This window comes from Artibeus jamaicensis, unplaced genomic scaffold (assembly GCF_021234435.1).
Source record: "Artibeus jamaicensis isolate MK-2021 breed Jamaican fruit bat unplaced genomic scaffold, CSHL_Jam_final contig_685, whole genome shotgun sequence".
NCBI classification, from domain to species: domain Eukaryota; kingdom Metazoa; phylum Chordata; class Mammalia; order Chiroptera; family Phyllostomidae; genus Artibeus; species Artibeus jamaicensis.
Window position 1 is genome coordinate 24,571,327 of NW_026521924.1, and position 17,688 is coordinate 24,589,014.

The 17,688-nt window shown below is 53.4% G+C and overlaps 1 protein-coding gene across 5 annotated transcripts in view; it reads left to right on the forward strand.

Moving 5' to 3' along the window:
* The first annotated feature begins 201 nt into the window (after positions 1-201).
* The window catches only part of TOX2 (TOX high mobility group box family member 2), a 107,406-nt gene continuing 89,919 nt past the window's right edge, over positions 202-17,688 (forward strand). For 3 of the 5 annotated variants that reach the window (XM_037164493.2, XM_037164495.2, XM_037164494.2), the window contains exon 1: positions 205-400. In XM_037164493.2, the coding sequence (XP_037020388.2) occupies positions 302-400 (99 nt within the window). In that variant the 5' untranslated portion in view covers positions 205-301. Of the gene's footprint in view, positions 401-1,306; positions 1,649-17,688 lie in introns of those variants that run through there. The other 2 variants (XM_053671282.1, XM_053671283.1) reach the window with 2 other exon arrangements.

Below are 17,688 nucleotides of genomic sequence, written 5' to 3' on the forward strand. Positions count from 1 at the left end.
GGACAGGAAAGAACAGGCACATGACCCTCCCGGACTCCCAGGGGCGGACAGCCTGGCCCGGGACCCAAAGACGACCCGGCCCGAAGGCGGGACCTCCTCCCATGGGCCCGGGCCCCGGGCCCAAGGCTGCGCCCGCGGCCGGAACAATAGCGCGCGAGGGCGGGGCGGGGGCGGGGGCGGGGCGCTCCGCCGGGCGCCGCCCCCAGCCCGCCCCCCGCGCTCGCACACCGGCTCTCACACTGACTCCCACCCGCCGCCCGCCCAGGCACTGCCCGCGGGAGCCGCCGCCGCCGCGCCCGCCATGGACGTCCGCCTGTACCCCTCGGCGCCCGCGGTGGGCGCGCGGCCCGGGGCCGAGCCCGCCGGCCTGGCGCACCTGGACTATTACCACTGCGGCAAGGTAGGCGGGGGCCGGGTGGGGGCCTGGGCGGGCGGGCCCGGCCCGCGCCTTCGGACCCGCGCCGAGGCCGGAGCGCAGGCAGGAGTCACCTGGGGGCGCAGGACGCCGGCACCCTCCGGGGCACCCGGGGGGAGATACCGGCGGCGCCCAGGCTCGGGGACACGCACGCCTCAGCCCCGCCGACGGGCACACGCCACTCACAGATGCGCCTGCTGCTACACTCCTGCCCCGAGTTGTTCGCATCCCAGGCAGAAGTCACCCCGACAGTCACTCACACGATGTCACAGTGACACTCACACTCACCCACGTCCCCCTGACAGCCTCACACCCACTCACAAGCTGACCTACTGTCACACACAGCCACGCACCTACTCACACACCAGTCACCGTGACAGTCGTTTATACACAATGACACGCAGGCACTCGCCCACGCGCCCTGTCACACCGCCGCAGACAAGTCACCCATTCACGCACCGCTGTGCCACACACCCTGTTACGAGCCCCCATCCGCTGTCACACCCAGTCACAACTGGGGCAGCCACACAAAGAAGTCGCTCTGACAGTCACACGCTCGCACTCCAAATGACTCACACAGGCGCACACTGCCACACTCAGCCACCGTGGACGGTGAACCTCAGACACGCTGATCACTCTGACGGCCACGCAGTCGCACGCGGTCACCCAGGGGCAGCCGCAGCCCCCGCGCCGCCCCTCCCCCATCTGGGCCATCCACGCTCGTGCGTCGGGGTTTAACTTCTCAGGCGTCGCCGCGCACTAATTGGGCCGTTTACTAATTGGCCGTCACTCCCAGGCTGGGCCTCGGATTTCGAGTTTGCAGTGGCCAATCCAGGCCTGTTCCTCCGGGCCGGGCTGCCGTGAGGGACACCGCCTTCCCTCTCCCAGAGCGCCATTCTCACCCGCAGCCAGGTTCCCGCTGCGCTGCGCGGGTCGCGACCGAAGCTCGCGTGCCTGGAACCCGGGGCAGTCGGCGTCCGACTCCAGCTCCCCACGCCGAGCGGACCCTGGGCCGTTAGGTGCACCTGCCCTGTGCCTCTCTTCCTTGGCCTTGGGGGGAACTTTCAAACTTTGTTAGGAGAGAGACTGTCCGCGTGTCCGCCGGTCGGTGCGTCCGTCCCGGGCCGCCGGGAGCCCAGAGCTGCTTTTCGTCACTCGGAGCCCGGATTGAACGGCGCGCGTGGGTTTCCCCGCGGCCCTGGCGCAGACGCGAGGGCTCGGTGGCGCTGCCTGGTGAGTGCGCGTCCGGTGGTTGGATCGGCTGCCCCCCCAGGGTCTCGACCTCACCCCGCCCCGTTGGCTTTTCGTCGTGCCCCTTGCTGTGGGGGGTGCGGAAAGGGGCGTCCCAGCACAAAACGCTGGGCTTCCGGGGCAGGGCCTCTGAATTCATCCTCAGGCCCTGGGGGGCGGCTCCTGGAGTGGCCTCTGCAAAGCCCTCTACATTCTGCCCTGGGCGAGGCGTGAGCTTTGGAGCTATACGGGCCAGGGGCGCCGTGGGGGCGGCGGTGGGCTGCAAGTGAGGTCTCTCCGAGGATGGGGATGAATATCTTTTGTCCCGTGACCCGCAAAGTTGGAAGCCAAGGAGGGGAATGGTGCATGTCCTCCAGAGAAGGCTGGTTCTCTGGCAGTTTATAGTCTGGTGGAGGGAAAATTGATTAAAAGTAGCAAGTGGAGTCTTCAGGGAGGAAACGACTGTTAGGTGTGGGGGCAGCTGGTCTGTCTTTTGCCCTGGGTTTTTTGTTTTGTTTTGTTTTTTAAATATGAAGCTGGCAAAGCTCCAGGCTCTGCTTTGGGGACATGGCTGGGCATTGGGAATTTGTGCCTCAAAGTCTGGGTGGATGGGTTCTCTCAGTCCAGGGAGTGCTCCTTTTGAGGGCGGCGTTGCTGTAGATCTCTCTAGAGTGGGGTGGTCGCAGATGGGGGCCTTCGGGGCGGTGGCACTCGGCCAAGGGCCCTGCCTTATTCTGATGCTCTGTAAAGGTCTGACTCAGCACCAGGAGTCAGAAACCCGGGCCCAGGGGGGACAGGCACAGGGAATGAGAAACTGGTGGAGCTGGGAGTGCATCCAGGTGGAGGAGGGTGGTTGTCTGAGGATGGTTGAAAGAAAGGTCTGACCTTGCACTTGTATGTGAGACAAGCTTTTCAGTCCTTCAGGTTGCGGCATGGTGAGACAGGGAGTCACTGAGCTCAGCTAGGGGTGGGCGAAAGGCCTGCTAGAAGTGGATCTTTAAGTGGAGAGTGGCCTTTAATAGTGGCGGTTGGGAGACGGGGCACGTTATGACCAGAAGCTGATGGTGAGGGCCTGGGGAGGGAGATGCCCAGGCTCTGTCCTGCAGCTGGTCACTGTCAGAAATGGGGGGAAGCCAAGGTGCAGCAGTGACCACACTTAAGGCCTGGAGGCTGGGCTGTAGAGCCAGGACAGGCCTGCGCATTAAGGGCTGGGTCTCCGGAGTCCAGTCAACAGGCTCATCCCCACAGGGACCCAGGCCTGAGAAACACAAGGGCAAGCGTTAGCCCAAGTGATGAGGGACAACCACTGTGCAGTTGACCTGGAAGGGCCCTTGGCGACCGTTCCCTTGGTGACTGTCCCCTTAGCGATCCTCTCCACAGAGATTCCAGCCTCTTTAAAGCGAAGTCAGGAGCAGTGGCTGTCCTTTTGGTGTCTTTTGTTTGAGGAAACACACAATGGCGAGAAGCTGCTATGGTTTCATTTCTGCTTTGAAATAGCTGTGTGTTTTATCAATCACGCTAACATTACCATGCATCTGAGAAACAGCTTCCCAGAGGTGAGGCAGGCACGTGACTCATTTCATGTAACAGCGGTGCACGATGAGTGCAGGTGCCTGTGGCCCTGTGGCCCCAGGATCTGCGGTGCCATGCTGGGAACCACTGCTCCCTCCTTCCCTGCTTCACAGAAAGGGAAACTGAGTCACGGAGTCGTGCCCTCAGAGGTTACATAGGAAGCAAGAAACAGAGCTGAGGCCTGAACCCAAGTTTCTTGACACTCATCTGGGCTCCTCACAAGTCTCTGTTGTGGCTTGGGGGGTGGGGGGCTGTGACACTCTCCCCAGGGTAACTGCGAATACCCTTTGCTCAGATTTGGGCAGGGCACTTTACCACACTGCGGCATTACCGGGAGCTCCCTGCTCCACTCTGGCAGCCTCCTGTAAACTGGCTGTTGGTTTGGGCAAACCCGGGTTCAGATCTCCGTTTGTGGCTTTGGGAACCCAGGGCAAATGATTCCCTAGCTCCTTTTTTATTGGGATATGATTTACATACAATAAAATGCATATTTTAAGTGCAGAGTGGTTTTGACAGTAACCACCATCCCATTCCAGATATAGAGATATTCCCATCACTCTAGAAAGTTCCCTTGGGCTCCTTTCTAGTCAATACCCATTTCTGCCCCCCTCCCCCAGAGGAAACTGCTCATTGGATTTCTACCACCAAGCTTTGTGCAAGTTCAGTTTAAGTGCACTAAGTATACTTAAGTTTTAGAACTTCATATGCAGAAGATATATTTTCCTCTGCTTCTTTTTGCCCAACACAGTGTCTTTTAGATTCATTGTGTTGTTTATATCCATGGTGTGTTCCATTTTATTGCTAAGTTATATTACATTGTATGATGTAGCACAATTGGCTTATCTGTTCACTTGCCGATAGATGGCGGGTTTGTTTCCAGACTGGAGCTGTTATAAATAAGCAGCAGTCGACATTCCTATACAAGTCTTTTTGTGGGTGGGACAAATAATCTAATGTCTCTGAGCCTCAGTGTCCTCTTGAAGACAGCACTGCCTACCTCGGAGGTCTGGGAGTGCTCACTGAGGTAGGGTAGGCTAGGATAGTTCCTGGAACATACCAGCTATGAACATACTGATCACCTCAATGACCTGGAACCTCGCCTGGTAAGAGGCTTAGCATCTCTGTGTTTCAAGCATCCTTCATCACTGGTCCAAATACCCTTCAAGGCCAACCTGGGTATCCGTTTCTCCATGCAGTACTCCAAGGCCAGCCACCTTCTTTCTCCCTCAGGCCACAGCCAAACTGGTACTGCATGGGATTTGGCATGTTCCACCATCCATCAATCAGTCAACACTTATTGAGCCTCTCTTTGTGCTAGGCAACTGATGCTACAGCAGTGAGCAAAAGAAACTCAAAATGCTGCCCTCTGGAGCTCGTATATTAGTATGGGAGTCATCAGTATATGGGCAAAATATATGGTGTTCTTCCCAGTGGTGTTACAACTGTGGAGAAATGAAGCCAGAAAGAGGGTTAGGGGTGCCAAGGCCAGGTGCTGGTTTGCAGCTTTAAGTGGGGAGCTTGGGGAAGGGCTTGTGGTCTAGACCAGTGGTTCTCAAATGTCTGTACACATGAAGAATCATCTGACAAGATTTTAAAAACAGATCACTGGGCTCCGCCCCCAGAGATTTCAATTCAGTTGGACCAGAGCCCTGAGAACTCGCATGTTCAATGAGCTCCCGGCGGATGCTGCTGCGGGTCCAGCAACCACTCGGTGTGTGGCAGCGGTTTAGCTGTTTGTGTACAGGTTTTGTGGGCTCCCAGCAGGCAGGAACCATGCCCAGCACCTGGCACAGTGCCTGATCCATAATTACTCAGGAAACGTGTGTTGGAGTGTGAGTGATTCAACTCCATACCCACCCACCCAGCTCTGGGCACAGCATCTGGTACCTGGCTGGGGTTGAGATGAGCTTGGTTATGAATGATTGGAGTCTCCTTGTGATGGAGGTCCATGAAGTAGGAATTGCTGTGCCCACGTCTCCTGCTGGGGGAGGTCCCCACAGCTCCTTTCTGCAGGGCACAGATGGGTGTGGGCGGATCCTGGGGAAAGAGCCCTGGGCCAGGTGAGCTCTGAGCTGAGATGGCTGGTCCCGGGGAGCTCCGGAAGGATGCCTGCCCCTCTGTCGGGGACTTCTTTTTGCTTTCCATCTAAATGTGTTCCTTATACGCCCTTCCCCAACCTGTCCTGGAGCATCCTCTAGGACCACATCTCTGAACCTTACCAATTTCAGGAGGGGCAGCCCAGGCCTGGCACTGCTGCCCCCAGTCTACTGGGTGACCTTGAGCATGGGAGTGGCCTGTCTTTGAGCAAATCAGTGACCAGGAGTCCAGTGAGCCGGGGACCTGTGGTATGGGAATATAAGGCAATAAGGCTGAGCATTTCCTTTGTAATTGTAGAGTGTTGTGCACGCAGCAAGGAAGAGGATGATGCTTTTTTTTTATCCTCACCCAAGGACATTTTTTCATTGCTTTTTTTAGGTAAAGAGGAAGAGAGAGAGAGAAACATCTATGTGAGAGAGGCATTGACTGGTTGCCTCCCGTACAAGGGGATTGTATGTGCCCAGACCAGAGATTGAATCCACAACCTAGATATGTGCCCTGGCTGGGAATTGAACCCTCAACCCTTCAGTTATGGGACGATGCTCCAACCAACTGAGCCACACCAGCCAGGGCAAGGATGATGCTTTTTGAGGAGATGGACCCTCACAGGGCAGTCACCACTGTCTCTGCCTTCACTTCTCTGTTCCCAGAGCTGGTCTGGCATGTAGGTGCTCAGTAAGTACAGTGTGGGGCAAACAGAGGTGCACGGTCGTCTGTAGGGAAAATAATGCAATAATTAATAAATACCAATACAAGCATCAACTTTGTGTTTTGCATACTCGCAACTGTAAGCCTGCATTTGCCCTACCCTGTATTGACTGAACGAATGAATTCAGGGTGGCCTGTTGTACCCCATGGGTTGAGGAGCTTAGCATCTGTCTGAACACAGTCTGGACACCTTGTGGTGAGCACATCGATCCCACAGCAGGGCAGGGGCCAGGCGTGTTTTGCTGACGGGTCACTCCTGGAGGGCCGTCCCTTACAGAGCCCAGCACAGAAAGTTGGGAAGAGCAGATTGGAATCTGTGTACCCAGGACAAGGCCCCTGCTACCTTCTTGTCCCAAGGACTCCCCCACAGTGTGACTGTCAGCTCTCTCTGATTCTGTAGGGCCATCTGTTTTGCTTTTCCGATTTATTAGAACTGGTCCCAGGATATGAAGGCAGCACAGAGCCTGGAACCCGGCAGACCTGGCTTCGAATGCTGCCTTATCATCCTCAGCACAAGCAGGTTAATAACGTCCCTGTGCTTTAGTCTCCCCGTCTGCAGAATGGGCACATCAACCCCCCTGCCTACCCCCTACTTCTCCATGGGGTGGCCTGCGGGAGGGTTAGGAATCAGGCATATACGGCACTCAGTCCCAGCATAAAAGGTTTTCACTTCTATTTACAAAGAGCAGCACAATTCAGAGGTAAAACGTGAGGGGAACCCAGTATCAGCGGGGGAGTGCTGGAGGATTGGCCATGCCCACAATGCCCGGGCGTCTTTCTAATTCAGGTGCTTCCATGCCACGGGCTCTGGATTGGAATTTCCTGAGCCTCCAATTTGGACTGTTCAGGATTATGAATTGACAGGTAGCTGTTCATTTCCTCTGCGACTTTCTGTTTCCTTCTTGAATCTGCGTGGGAGGGGAGGTGGGTTAGGCACCAAGAAGGTCGGTGCACATCACAGCCGCACCATTCACTGGCGTGGGCTGGTGACCTCATGCACCTCGTCTAAACTAACCGCTCCGGGTCTCAGTGGCCTTATCTGTACCAGGGGACCGCATGCCTTTGTCACATTATTACTAGGAAGCTCAGACTAAAGTACCAGATATGAAAGTTCCCTTTGATTTAGAATAGTGTTTCTCAACCTTGACACGCTGGCAGTTTAGACCTGATCGTTCCTTGTTGTGGCGGTTGTCACACGCATGGTAGGGTGTTTTGCAGCACCCCTGGCCTTTACCAACTAGATTTCCAGTGGCAGCCCCTCTGTGGTCATGAAAGCCAAAAACGTCTCCAGACTGTGTGAAGTATTCCCCAGGGGAGAAAACCACCCCTGTTTGAGAACCACGGACCTAGCAGGGGTGGTGCAGGCTAACTAGGCAGTGGTGGTGAAGAGAGTGGCAAACCTTCCGGGGCCATGCCTTTCCGTCCCATCTTTTAGTTCTGTGTGTCCCTGTCAGTAAATCCTGCGTCCATGTGGTGGACAGGCCTCCGATTCATGTGGACCAAAACCCTTCACAGTGATTTCTCGGCCTGGTCTGGGTGCCGTGGTAAAAGCATATGGTAAGTAATTATTAACTTAATGAGTCATGGTAAACTGTAATTTTATGTCTTAGTGAAAATGTGTTGTATAACATTGGATAATAAATTCCAATCAATCATCCTGAAGCTTAAACTTGCTACTGTACAATTGCGGTTTCTGGTGCCTGCTAGCAGCGAAGTTGCAGTTCCTCTGTATGTAATTACCTGCTTGCTGCTGGTTTACAGACGCTCAGCCGGTTTTTGGTGAGTGCTTGTGTGCTGGCCAGGGTTCCAGCCCTGTCCTGAAGGCTCAGGGACTCCGTGGGAAACCGGCCTTCACTGCATGAGAAAGACTGTGGATCTGTAATATGTTGACTCAAAATGTAATTCATAATTAAATGTATAATCGCCTGGGGAAGTGACAGTGCCAGGCTGTGACATGGCTTCACACGGCAGAGACTTGTAGGAAATTCCCAGCAGCTACCTGGGGGCAGGTGTTGAGTGGAGGGAGGGCTTTCAAGATAGAAGAGGGGGCGGCTGTTCCAAGGGGACTTGGAGGGTGGTTTGGGGCTCCTATCAGCCTAGGGTGGGGAGGCCTGCCTGCGGGGGAGCTGGGACACCCGCAGAGATCACCGGAAGGAGTGCCGCAGACCAGCCCGTTGGGCTTTAAGCAGTGGAGTCTTGGAGCCCAAAGGGTGGTGGCGAGTAGGGAGTGTTTCCCGGTGCTGGATTCAGACCTGCGTCACCAACGGCATCTCGGTCTTCCGCTGATGGGAAGGTTTCATGACTTGTGCTTGATTTTCCCCGGTAGCTGGGGATGCTCTGCTTCTCAAAGTCCAGTGCAGCGGAATCGGCCGGAGGGCAATCGGCCAGAGGGCAGTCACAACACGGATTGCTGGGGGCTACTCTCCGAGTTCTCTGCATGTGCTCTGCTAACCAGTCAGTGATGCCAGTGCTGCTGGTCTGGGACGCGCACTCAGAGAACCCAGCTCCAGCTCGATTCTGGGAGGGTTTCCCCTCCTCGGCCCAGGACCATAGGGGTGTACTGCTGGCTCGGGGCACGGCGCTCTGGCTGGACATGGCCAGGTGTCCTAGAGAGTCCTGCCTTCTTCAGGCCCCCTATAAGTTATGGGGGAGTCTGCTTCACCTTGGAGAGATTCTTACCTTGGGCTCCCTGGACGCAGACTCAGTTGTAGAATGGCTCGTGGAAGGTTTCTTTGGGGGGATGTTCTCAGGTGGTTGACCGTGAAGGGGGTGAGGGGTGCATAACTGGGCAGAGGGAGGTGCTGGCCTGGAGTACAGATACTGAGGAAAGCATCCCCTGGAGCTCCGCACCTGGGCTGCTTCTTCAGACCTGTGCAGGGGGCTGCCTGGGCCTTTGTCTCTTGCACCACCCCGTCATTGGCTGTGGTAGTTCCCTGTGGCAGGGGGCGGTTCCCAGGGGAGGCTATAGCCAGGAGCTCAGCCACGACTATCCCAGCACTTGGGGGATGAATGTGTAGAAAGGGGAAACCCACCATGTGCATTTCGGGGTGATGCATCTGGGGGAGAAAACTCATCTTCCTCTTGTTCCCAGGACAAGGCCAGCATGCCTTTCAGCAATTGCAAGTCACTCACTGAGGGTTCTTTATCTCACGATATGAAGGAGGGCTGCAGGTAATTGCTTCTTAGCGCCAAGCGGAGGGAAGAAAAGTCAGAATTAATGGAATTTTCTGGGGCCTAAGGAGATTCTCCCGCACATCCCCCAGCGGGACTCGAGAGTTCTTGGGTGGCGATGTCACACAGTTTCCTGTGTGGTGGGAAGGACTCCAGACTGATTTCCAAGGTGCCTCTGGAACATGCCTCCTGGAGTCACCTCTGGGCAGGGGGCCGTGCATTTCTCCTAGAGTCCTGTCATGTCCTGACAAGAGGCCCTGTACCCTGCCCTCACCTTGATGTAGGTCAGTGACCATGGCTTTGCTCTTCACCATCTCTTCACCTTCTCTGAGCTCCCAGGAAGCTCAGAGGCAAAAGAGGTCACTTGCAGCCATAACGTAGGATATCATAACGTCCTTTGCTCATGAACTCACTCCCAATTTTATTACTCTCTATGTCATTTCCTCCCTTTATCTTGAGTACCCCCATTCTTTATTTTAAAAATTAGTTTTTGTTCTCTGTAAGAGATACAGAGATATATTAGACTGTGAAGGAGAAAAGTGGGGATCTAGAGAGAGAAGTAAAAAGTATGTGCTCTGCCTGCCATCTTGAGCAAAAAGTCCCCTCTAACGAATTTTTATTTTTAAAATGTTCTCTTTTAGCCCTGGCTGCTGTGGCTCAGTGGATTGAGTGCTGGCCTGCAAACCAAAGGGTCACCAGTTCGGTTCCCAGTCAGGGCACATGCCTGGGTTGCAGGCCAAGTCCCCAGTAGGGGGCACGTGAGAGGCAACCACACAGTTATGTTTCTCTCTCTTTCTTCCTCCCTTCCCCTCTCTCTAAGAATAAATACATAAAATCTTTTAAAAATTAAAATGTTCTATTTGATGGAGAAAAGTGGGATAGAAATAAGCACAAATTATTCTCTGAATTCCTACCATGATCTCAGGTACATTCACTCATATCATCTCATTAAGTCTTCACAAGAACCATGCTAGGCACACGTGTCCCCGTTTTATAGGTGAAATACCAACAGGTCAAGTTACAAAAGACGACAGAAGAGCGGGTTGGCTTGGACTGTGCTCTCTCCGCCCCCCTCTGTCCTGAGGCCTCCACCAACAGGCGCCTCTGCAGGGTGGAAGGTGGGGTCAGCTTGCCCTTGTTTTTCCTGTTAGTACACTGGCTCTTTTGGGGGCCAGGGCTCCTAGCTGGGCCTCCTGCCTTGGTTTTCAACTTCAATAATAGAATGCCCTCACATTGTAGCTAATTAATGCCTGCTTATCTCAAAGTAGGGCCTAATTTGTACAAATGGTTCAGAGACTTGCTGGAAATGAATCCAGCTCGGTAGCATCACTCAGGATCAACCTCAGACATAAATTCTATTGCTTCATTGTGCTGTATTTTGACTTGAACTGAACTTGATAATGTGGAAGATGGACCCTGGGCCTTTTGTTGCTTATTTATTCTGCAAATATTTACTGAGTGCTATTAGGGGCTACCCACAGTCTTTAAAAAGGTCCCCCCAGTGCCCCCACGCTTTCTCTGTTCTATAAGATCTCCTGAGCTCTAAGTTGATTTTTATGCAAAAAATAGTGGATTGAGATGTGACTTTTGAGTTCAGTGGAAAGCTTGGGTTCCTGCCCTGACAGGTACAAGCTATATGACTTTGAACTTGTCACTCAACCTCCTTGAGCCCCTGTTTTCTCACATAACCTACCCTCACGTCTCAGGCTGTGGTGAGGCCTCTGGGAGACCCAGTGAGTCATCTCCTCCCTCCTTCCTGCTGCCAGGTGCTCTTCTGGTCCTCGGTCCCCTCGTAGGACTGGGTGCACAGGCGCCCTCCCAGTTTTTAAATGCCTTTCATAAACAATAGGGTCTAAGGAGCTTTCCAGTCCAGAACAGGTGTAGTGGTTCTGGTCGGGAAGGTCTCTCTTCTCTCCCGTATCAGTTCCCTTTGTCCCATTGCAGCTTCCACAGGGACTCTTTAAGCTTCCATTAAACATTCAGACTCACAGACTCACACAGGTGACACTTGGTACCTGTCTCCTGGAAGGAGCAGGGACAGGAATCACAACCTGCCAGCAGAGCACAGGATCTGTCCCTCCATCTCTGCAGAACACTCCTGTTTGCCAGGCCCGCCAACCCCACCCCAGGTTTTAGTTCAAGTGCAAGGGAGTGAGATTCACAGAGGGTGAGTTTGAAAGCCACCCTGCCTTGGAAGCCTTATTCCCGAAAAAACTTACATCGCCGGTCGGAGTTTCATACTCTTCGCTTCAAGGGTCCCTGCAAGGGGCATGTTAGTTTCCAGAGTCAGTGTACTCGGGGAAACGTAAAGCATGGCTTCTTTATCAGATATTTATAATTTATTTATAGTTTCTTCCAGTCTAGATGCAACTTACCAATCAGGGGTCTTTTTCATCATGAACAGAGTTGCCTAGGAACGTAGTTAACATCCTAACTTCTTCAGGGGAAACATGCTCAACAGTTAACAAAGGTGCGATTCTCGTGCAAAAGGGAAAAGGGTTTGGTTGGCTTTACCCATATTCACTTTCTATTTCCCCTGAGGGAAATAGAAGAAGAATGGAGGAAAGAATGGAGGAAAGATGGAATCCCACAGTATGTTTTGTGGTATAGTTCTCGTTTCTGTATCTTCTCTGATTGATCTGTGTAAGACACACATATACTCTGGCCAAGAATATGCCTTGGAATCAAGAGATATGCCAATGCCTGGGCTCCAATCCTGGCTTCTCAACTCATTAAGAGTTCGTTCATTCATTCAGCCATCCAAAGAACATTCACCGCCAGCTGTCTGCAGGACTTTGTGGGAGATGCCAGGCACAGACAGGTGATAAAGGCCTTGTCCTTGCCCTTGCGGAGCCAGTGTCTTAATAGAGAGACAGGCAAAAGCAAACAATTCCATCTGGGTGTGGGACCATCAGGCCAGGCCACAGGCAGTCAGGGAAGTCTTCTCAGAGGAGGAGACACCAGGCCTGTGTTCAAAGGTGGATTTGCCACATACAGAAGGGAAAGCAGAACATTCCAGGTAGAAGGAACATCAAGTGCCAAGGCAGAGGAAGAGCTGACAATGTGAAGTGATGAGGCTGGAGAGAGGAGCACAGGCATTAGGAAAGCTACTTTGTATCTGTGGACCTCAGTTTCTCGTCTACAAAATGGGACGAACAGTGTTTACCCGTTTATGAAATTAAATGAGCTAATAATGCACGTGCAAGCGTCTGGGATAATTCACTTTAATTTCCTTCAGAAATCTGTCTGTGGATGCCTAAGAGCCAGACTTTGATTTTATTTTTATTTTTTTAGTCCTCACCCAAGGACATGCTTATTGATTTTAGAGAGAGGGAAAGAGAGGAAGAGGACGAGAGAGAAACATCTGTGTGAGAAAGAAACACTGAACCTCTCATACACCCAACTGGGAACCAAACCCACAACCTAGGCACGTGCCTGACTGGGAATCGAACCATGACCATTTGGTGTATGGGATGATGCTGCAACCAAATGAACCACAGCGGCCAGGGCCAGGCTTTGATTTTAAATGAGACAAGAAAAAAAAAATACCGAAGGGCCTGGCCTCCCACTCGTCAGTGTGCACGCTGCCCCCCCGTGGCACTTCCGTCAGCTGCCCCGCCTGCCTCTCCTGGCCGGAGCACCAGCCTCCGGGCACTGTCCTGGGCTCTGTTTTACCGTCTATCGGGGACACGCGTAATTGTGTTTTCCTGTTTTCCTAACGGTGCGACATTAACCACACACCACGACCCTGGTCAGGCGCTCTCCTCTCGAAGGTGGTCCCTTCCCACGTACCAGCCGTGGATGCTTAGCTTTGGGGGACATTCACTCCCCAGCGACCTCAAGTCACACATCGGCATGAGCTGAGGAGCCACCCCGGCCATGACTGAGATCCTTCTGATATGCGAATTGGATCCTGTCATTTCTCTGGGCAAAACCCCTCAGCGGCCTCCCTTGTAGCTCGGTGAACTCTTACCGACCTATCAGACCTCTGTTTAAAGCTTCAGTGGCTTTCCCTGGTGTGTAGATAACATCAGATGCCTTTTTTGGCTGCTGGGTTCTCGTGTGGTCTAGCCCCAGCCTGCTTTTCCAGACTGTCAGGCTTTGGGCTGGGGACACGGTGCTCAGCAAAGCCGGCCTCCCCCTTATTGATTCCAATCTTGCCCACCCCCCTGCCCCAGCCACTTTGTCATTTCCCAGGTCCTCCCCCAGTCCCCACCCCTGCTCTTTTTTGCCTGAGGGCTTTGCACCTGTTCTTCCCATGGCCTGGAATGTTCTTGCTTTCATCCTTCACATGGCTGGCTGCGGCTCATCCTTCTGGTCTCAGCTTTATCCTCGCGTTCTCCAAGACTCCGGCCCCTAATCCGTGCAGTTACCCTATTACTCGTATTGTTACAGCCTCTGGCATATTTTTTCCCCATTGCATGATGCGTCCCCGAGATTCCTGGAGTGTCTGTCCCGCCTGGAGGACTGTGAGCTCCCAAACCAGTGGAGTCGTGTTTGCTTTCTTCCCCCGAGTCCTGGCACCCTAGCACGGTGGCCGCCATGCCGTGTTCAGAAAAAGTCGCTGACGGGGTGACTAAATCAGTGCGGCGGGGATGTTTTCCAGAGGTGGCTGCCACACCATATCCCGGGCTGCGTTTCCGGGAGTCGTTCACTCCCCATCTGCATCTCGCTTATTTGGACGTCGTTGCCAGAGACTTAAACACACGTGTGTGACGGACACAGGGCCTGCGGGCTGCAAGTGCTAATTGGTGTGAATCTCCACTGGAATAACACGCCACCCTTGCCTCCCGCCCAGCCCTAGGAGGGAAGTTGAGACAGCAGTGGGGGGTTGATGTTCAAAATCCTCATCATTACAGTTCCAGGGTGACCAGCGAGGGCTGGTGGACACCAGCGCAGCCACCCTGTTTTGTCCTCTGTCCAGTTCTGTGTGTCGGTGACCCTGCCATTGCAGGAGGAAGGTGGCACTCCCGTTGCTTGGGTTGGGACACCAGGCACAGCCATCATGGCCTTCAGAGATAGCAAACCTCTCTCTGGTCTGTGGGGATGTTTCCACCGAGCAAGCAGGACTTCTGGGTGACTTCACCCCTGAAGTTATCACCCCTTCCTTTCTACTAAGCTGTAAATTGTGAAGACTGGGAGATGGGGAGAAATCACCTCCCCTCATGCGGCCTCAAGAACTGTGTTAATTTGGGCACTTGCCTCCCTTAATATTTACCGCTGCAAACTGCTCCACCCCAGCCTGGGTCCCCGGAAGCTCCTAACCTGTCTTCCTCTTTTCCCGTCTAACACATATAACTTACCTGTTCATTACGTTCAGGGCTCTTGTCCTACCTCCGCCTGTAGGACTTCTGCTTCGTGAGGACGGGGGTCTGCTGTTCGCTCATGGATGTGTCTATCGGAGCAACTCTAACTGCCGTGCCTCTGGTTTTGGCGTTTCCCACCTACCTGGAAAACTCGTACCTGGAAAATTTCTGCCCAAGGGCCACCCCCTCCAGGAGGCTTTCACTGCTCTCCCCTGTGCCCTCTCCTCGCCCCCACCCCGGCACCTGGGGCATCGTAGGCTCCCTGGGAGCTGCGGTGCCCCTTGTCCCCAGGATAGGGGGCCTTGAGGGTCATATTGGGAGTTGAGGTGTATTACTGCATTTCAGAAGAATCTCTGTGGCTGTCTCATGGGGAAAACACTGGCTGGGGCAAGAGTGGATGTGGGGAGACGGTTGGACAGTTTAGGAGCAGCCCAAGGCTGCCCTGTCCAATATGGAAGCCACTAGCCACATGCAGTGCTTTAAGCTGAAAACCAAATCAAATCGAATTGTATTCCTCAGTCACACAAGCTATATTTCTAGTGTTCTGTAGCCTCTAGGGGAGCCGCCACTGGGCAGTGGAGGGTAGGACTTTCCCACCATTGCAGAAAGCTCTGCTGGCCCGTCCTACCTTGGAAGGTCATGGTGGGGTGGGAATGGGGTGGGAAGTGGAGGGGCTTGGGAGGTGTTAGGAGGTAGAAGGTGTGAGATCTGGGGATGGGCTGGCCGTGGGGTATCATAGAGAAGGGGTGTCAAAGGCAAGACCCATGCTGTTGTCTGTGGCCAAAGTAGAACTCCTTTGTCAAAGGAGCGAGTACTTTTCTGACTCTTACTAAGGTTGTCATGCCATTTAGTGAACAGGTCACACCTGTTCACCAACAGCACAGGAAAGTGCCCGGTTTATCGCACCTTCCTGCCACAGCTTACTGTCTTTCGAAAAATCCTCACTTGTGTATATACTTCTTGCCAAATCTGCCTTCACCTAGGGTCTGACACATGGACCATGAGGTCTTTGTGATCAGGGAATTACATGTATATTAATGCAGGTATTAATGCAGATTTCAATAAAAAGAGTTATGTTTGCCATTGTGGTATGGTCTGGTGCTGTTTAAATGCCTTCGGTAATATCTTCAATCAGATGGCAAATAGAAAACAGGAAAGCTCATAATAAAAAATGAATTAGGGCGATTAGAGAAAGGTGAACCACTTCTCTCCTTGGGCGACAGGCAGAGCTGACCGAGCTTTGCAAGGTGCCCCTTGTCCAAACACATGTCTGGATTATTGCAGACTCTGAGGCTGGCCCTGGGGCCTGCTCAGCACGTAGGACTTGGTTATTACATTTGGATTTGCAAAGGTCATGAACACCCCCTTGGAGGGGGCTCCAGGGGGCTCCCACCCTGGGGTAAGCTGGAGTAGGGTCTCTTGAAGAGGAGTTTCTGACTCAGGGCAGGCCAGGAGCTGCTTCTTCCAAGGTAGAGACACCAGTGGCCTTGCTGTCCCTCACTACATCCTCTGGGGCTCTGGAGAATCCCATCTGCCCCTCTTCCCAGCATCTTCCTCTGGGGCACCCTTGGGGAACCTTTCCCAGTTATTTGGTGTTGGGGGTGGGGTTCTTTAAGAAGGAGGCAGAGGCAAAGGCTTTGACCGATGAATGCAAATGTGAGGACTGGTCTCCGTGGCATCAAAGAGAAACAGAATTCTGCTGACCGAGTGAGGCGAGCAGGGTTGGGGCTCAGACCCGAAGGACATATAGAGCTGCCACCTCGGTGATGTTGGAACTGGTGCTCACGCGGAGCTGGACTGCGGAGACCGTACCACTGGTGGGTGTGTCCGTCTCGGCTGGCTCACCTCCACAGTCCATGGTTGGGACTGATTGACAATGACGTTGGCTACTGGATTTTGCCATGTATAGTGTGCACTGTTTTGCCTAAATTTTTAAGGGAAAAATAAGGATGCACATTATGCATGGGTATAACATACCATGGGTATAATAATCCCATGTATAATGTGCACAAAAATGTGGTGCGCATTATACACAGCACAATACGGTATCTGGCAGATGGGTTAATAGCATCCTAGTGACTAAGCACCACAGTAGGCTGGTCACTACCTGCTTTATGTCAGAGCTTCTCACACTTTGATGCGCATCTGAAGCACACAAGGTTTTGTTAAAATGCGGATTCTGATGCAGTAGGTCTGGGGTGGGGCTGGGGATTTTGCATTTCTAACAAGGTCCAGGTGATGCGGAGCCGCAGGTCAGTCAGTGGGACCCAACTTGGGATCCAAGGCCTTTGTGTCCTGTCTGTGTGCAGTCGAGGACCGTGTGGGGACCTCGGCGACTGCAGTCAGAGTGCTGCAAACACTCCCCTCCACCCCGAATGTCCAGGAAGCTGTCTTCCCCAGAATAAACAGAAACCATGGCAACCACAGGGTGCATCACGTGGGGCCGGCAGCCCATCCCGCTGGCCAGGAGAAGGGCCTGCGACAGATGCCCACCAGTGGTCAGCCCACCAGTGGTCAGACCACTACAGGGACAACCTTAGCCCTCCCACCCTGCCTGAGGCGGAGCTGAGAAATTCTAGAAAAATGACTTTGGGTTTCTATTCAACCTCAAATTTGCTCAAACTTTATTAGTTAATTTTATTTTTCAGTCCTGTCCCAGAAAGCCTGTCCTGAGAGATAAGTTGGAGCAGACCTCCCTGTCCTCTGCATTCCTCTGTCATCTCCTGATTGACACCTGTAGGGAGTTGCCAGGACACTGCTGGAGGCGGGCCGTGAAAGGCAGGGAACCTGTAGAAGGGAGGTCACCGAGCCAGTGGGCTCTGCAGTCTCCACCAATGTGCAGACAGGTGGTGGCATTAATACCCCACTTTACAGAGACACTCACCCTCGCCTAAGGGTCAGGGTTCGTAAGTGGCAGAGCTGGGATTTGAACCAGGGTCTTCATGCTTCAGAACGCCTTTCCACTTTGCCTTTGGCTGAAGCGCCACCGTGGCAGGGAAGAGTGAGGGTGGAAGGAAGGAAATGGTGCCAGTGGGGAAAGCACCGGATAGACCACTGGGCTGGCTGTGGGACCTTGGGACGCCCACTGAACTTCCTGCTTTCGGCAGACACTTGTTAATTTTTGGTCACTCATTCACAGGAACATATATGAAGACATGAAAGCATATATAATACATTACAAGATTAAGG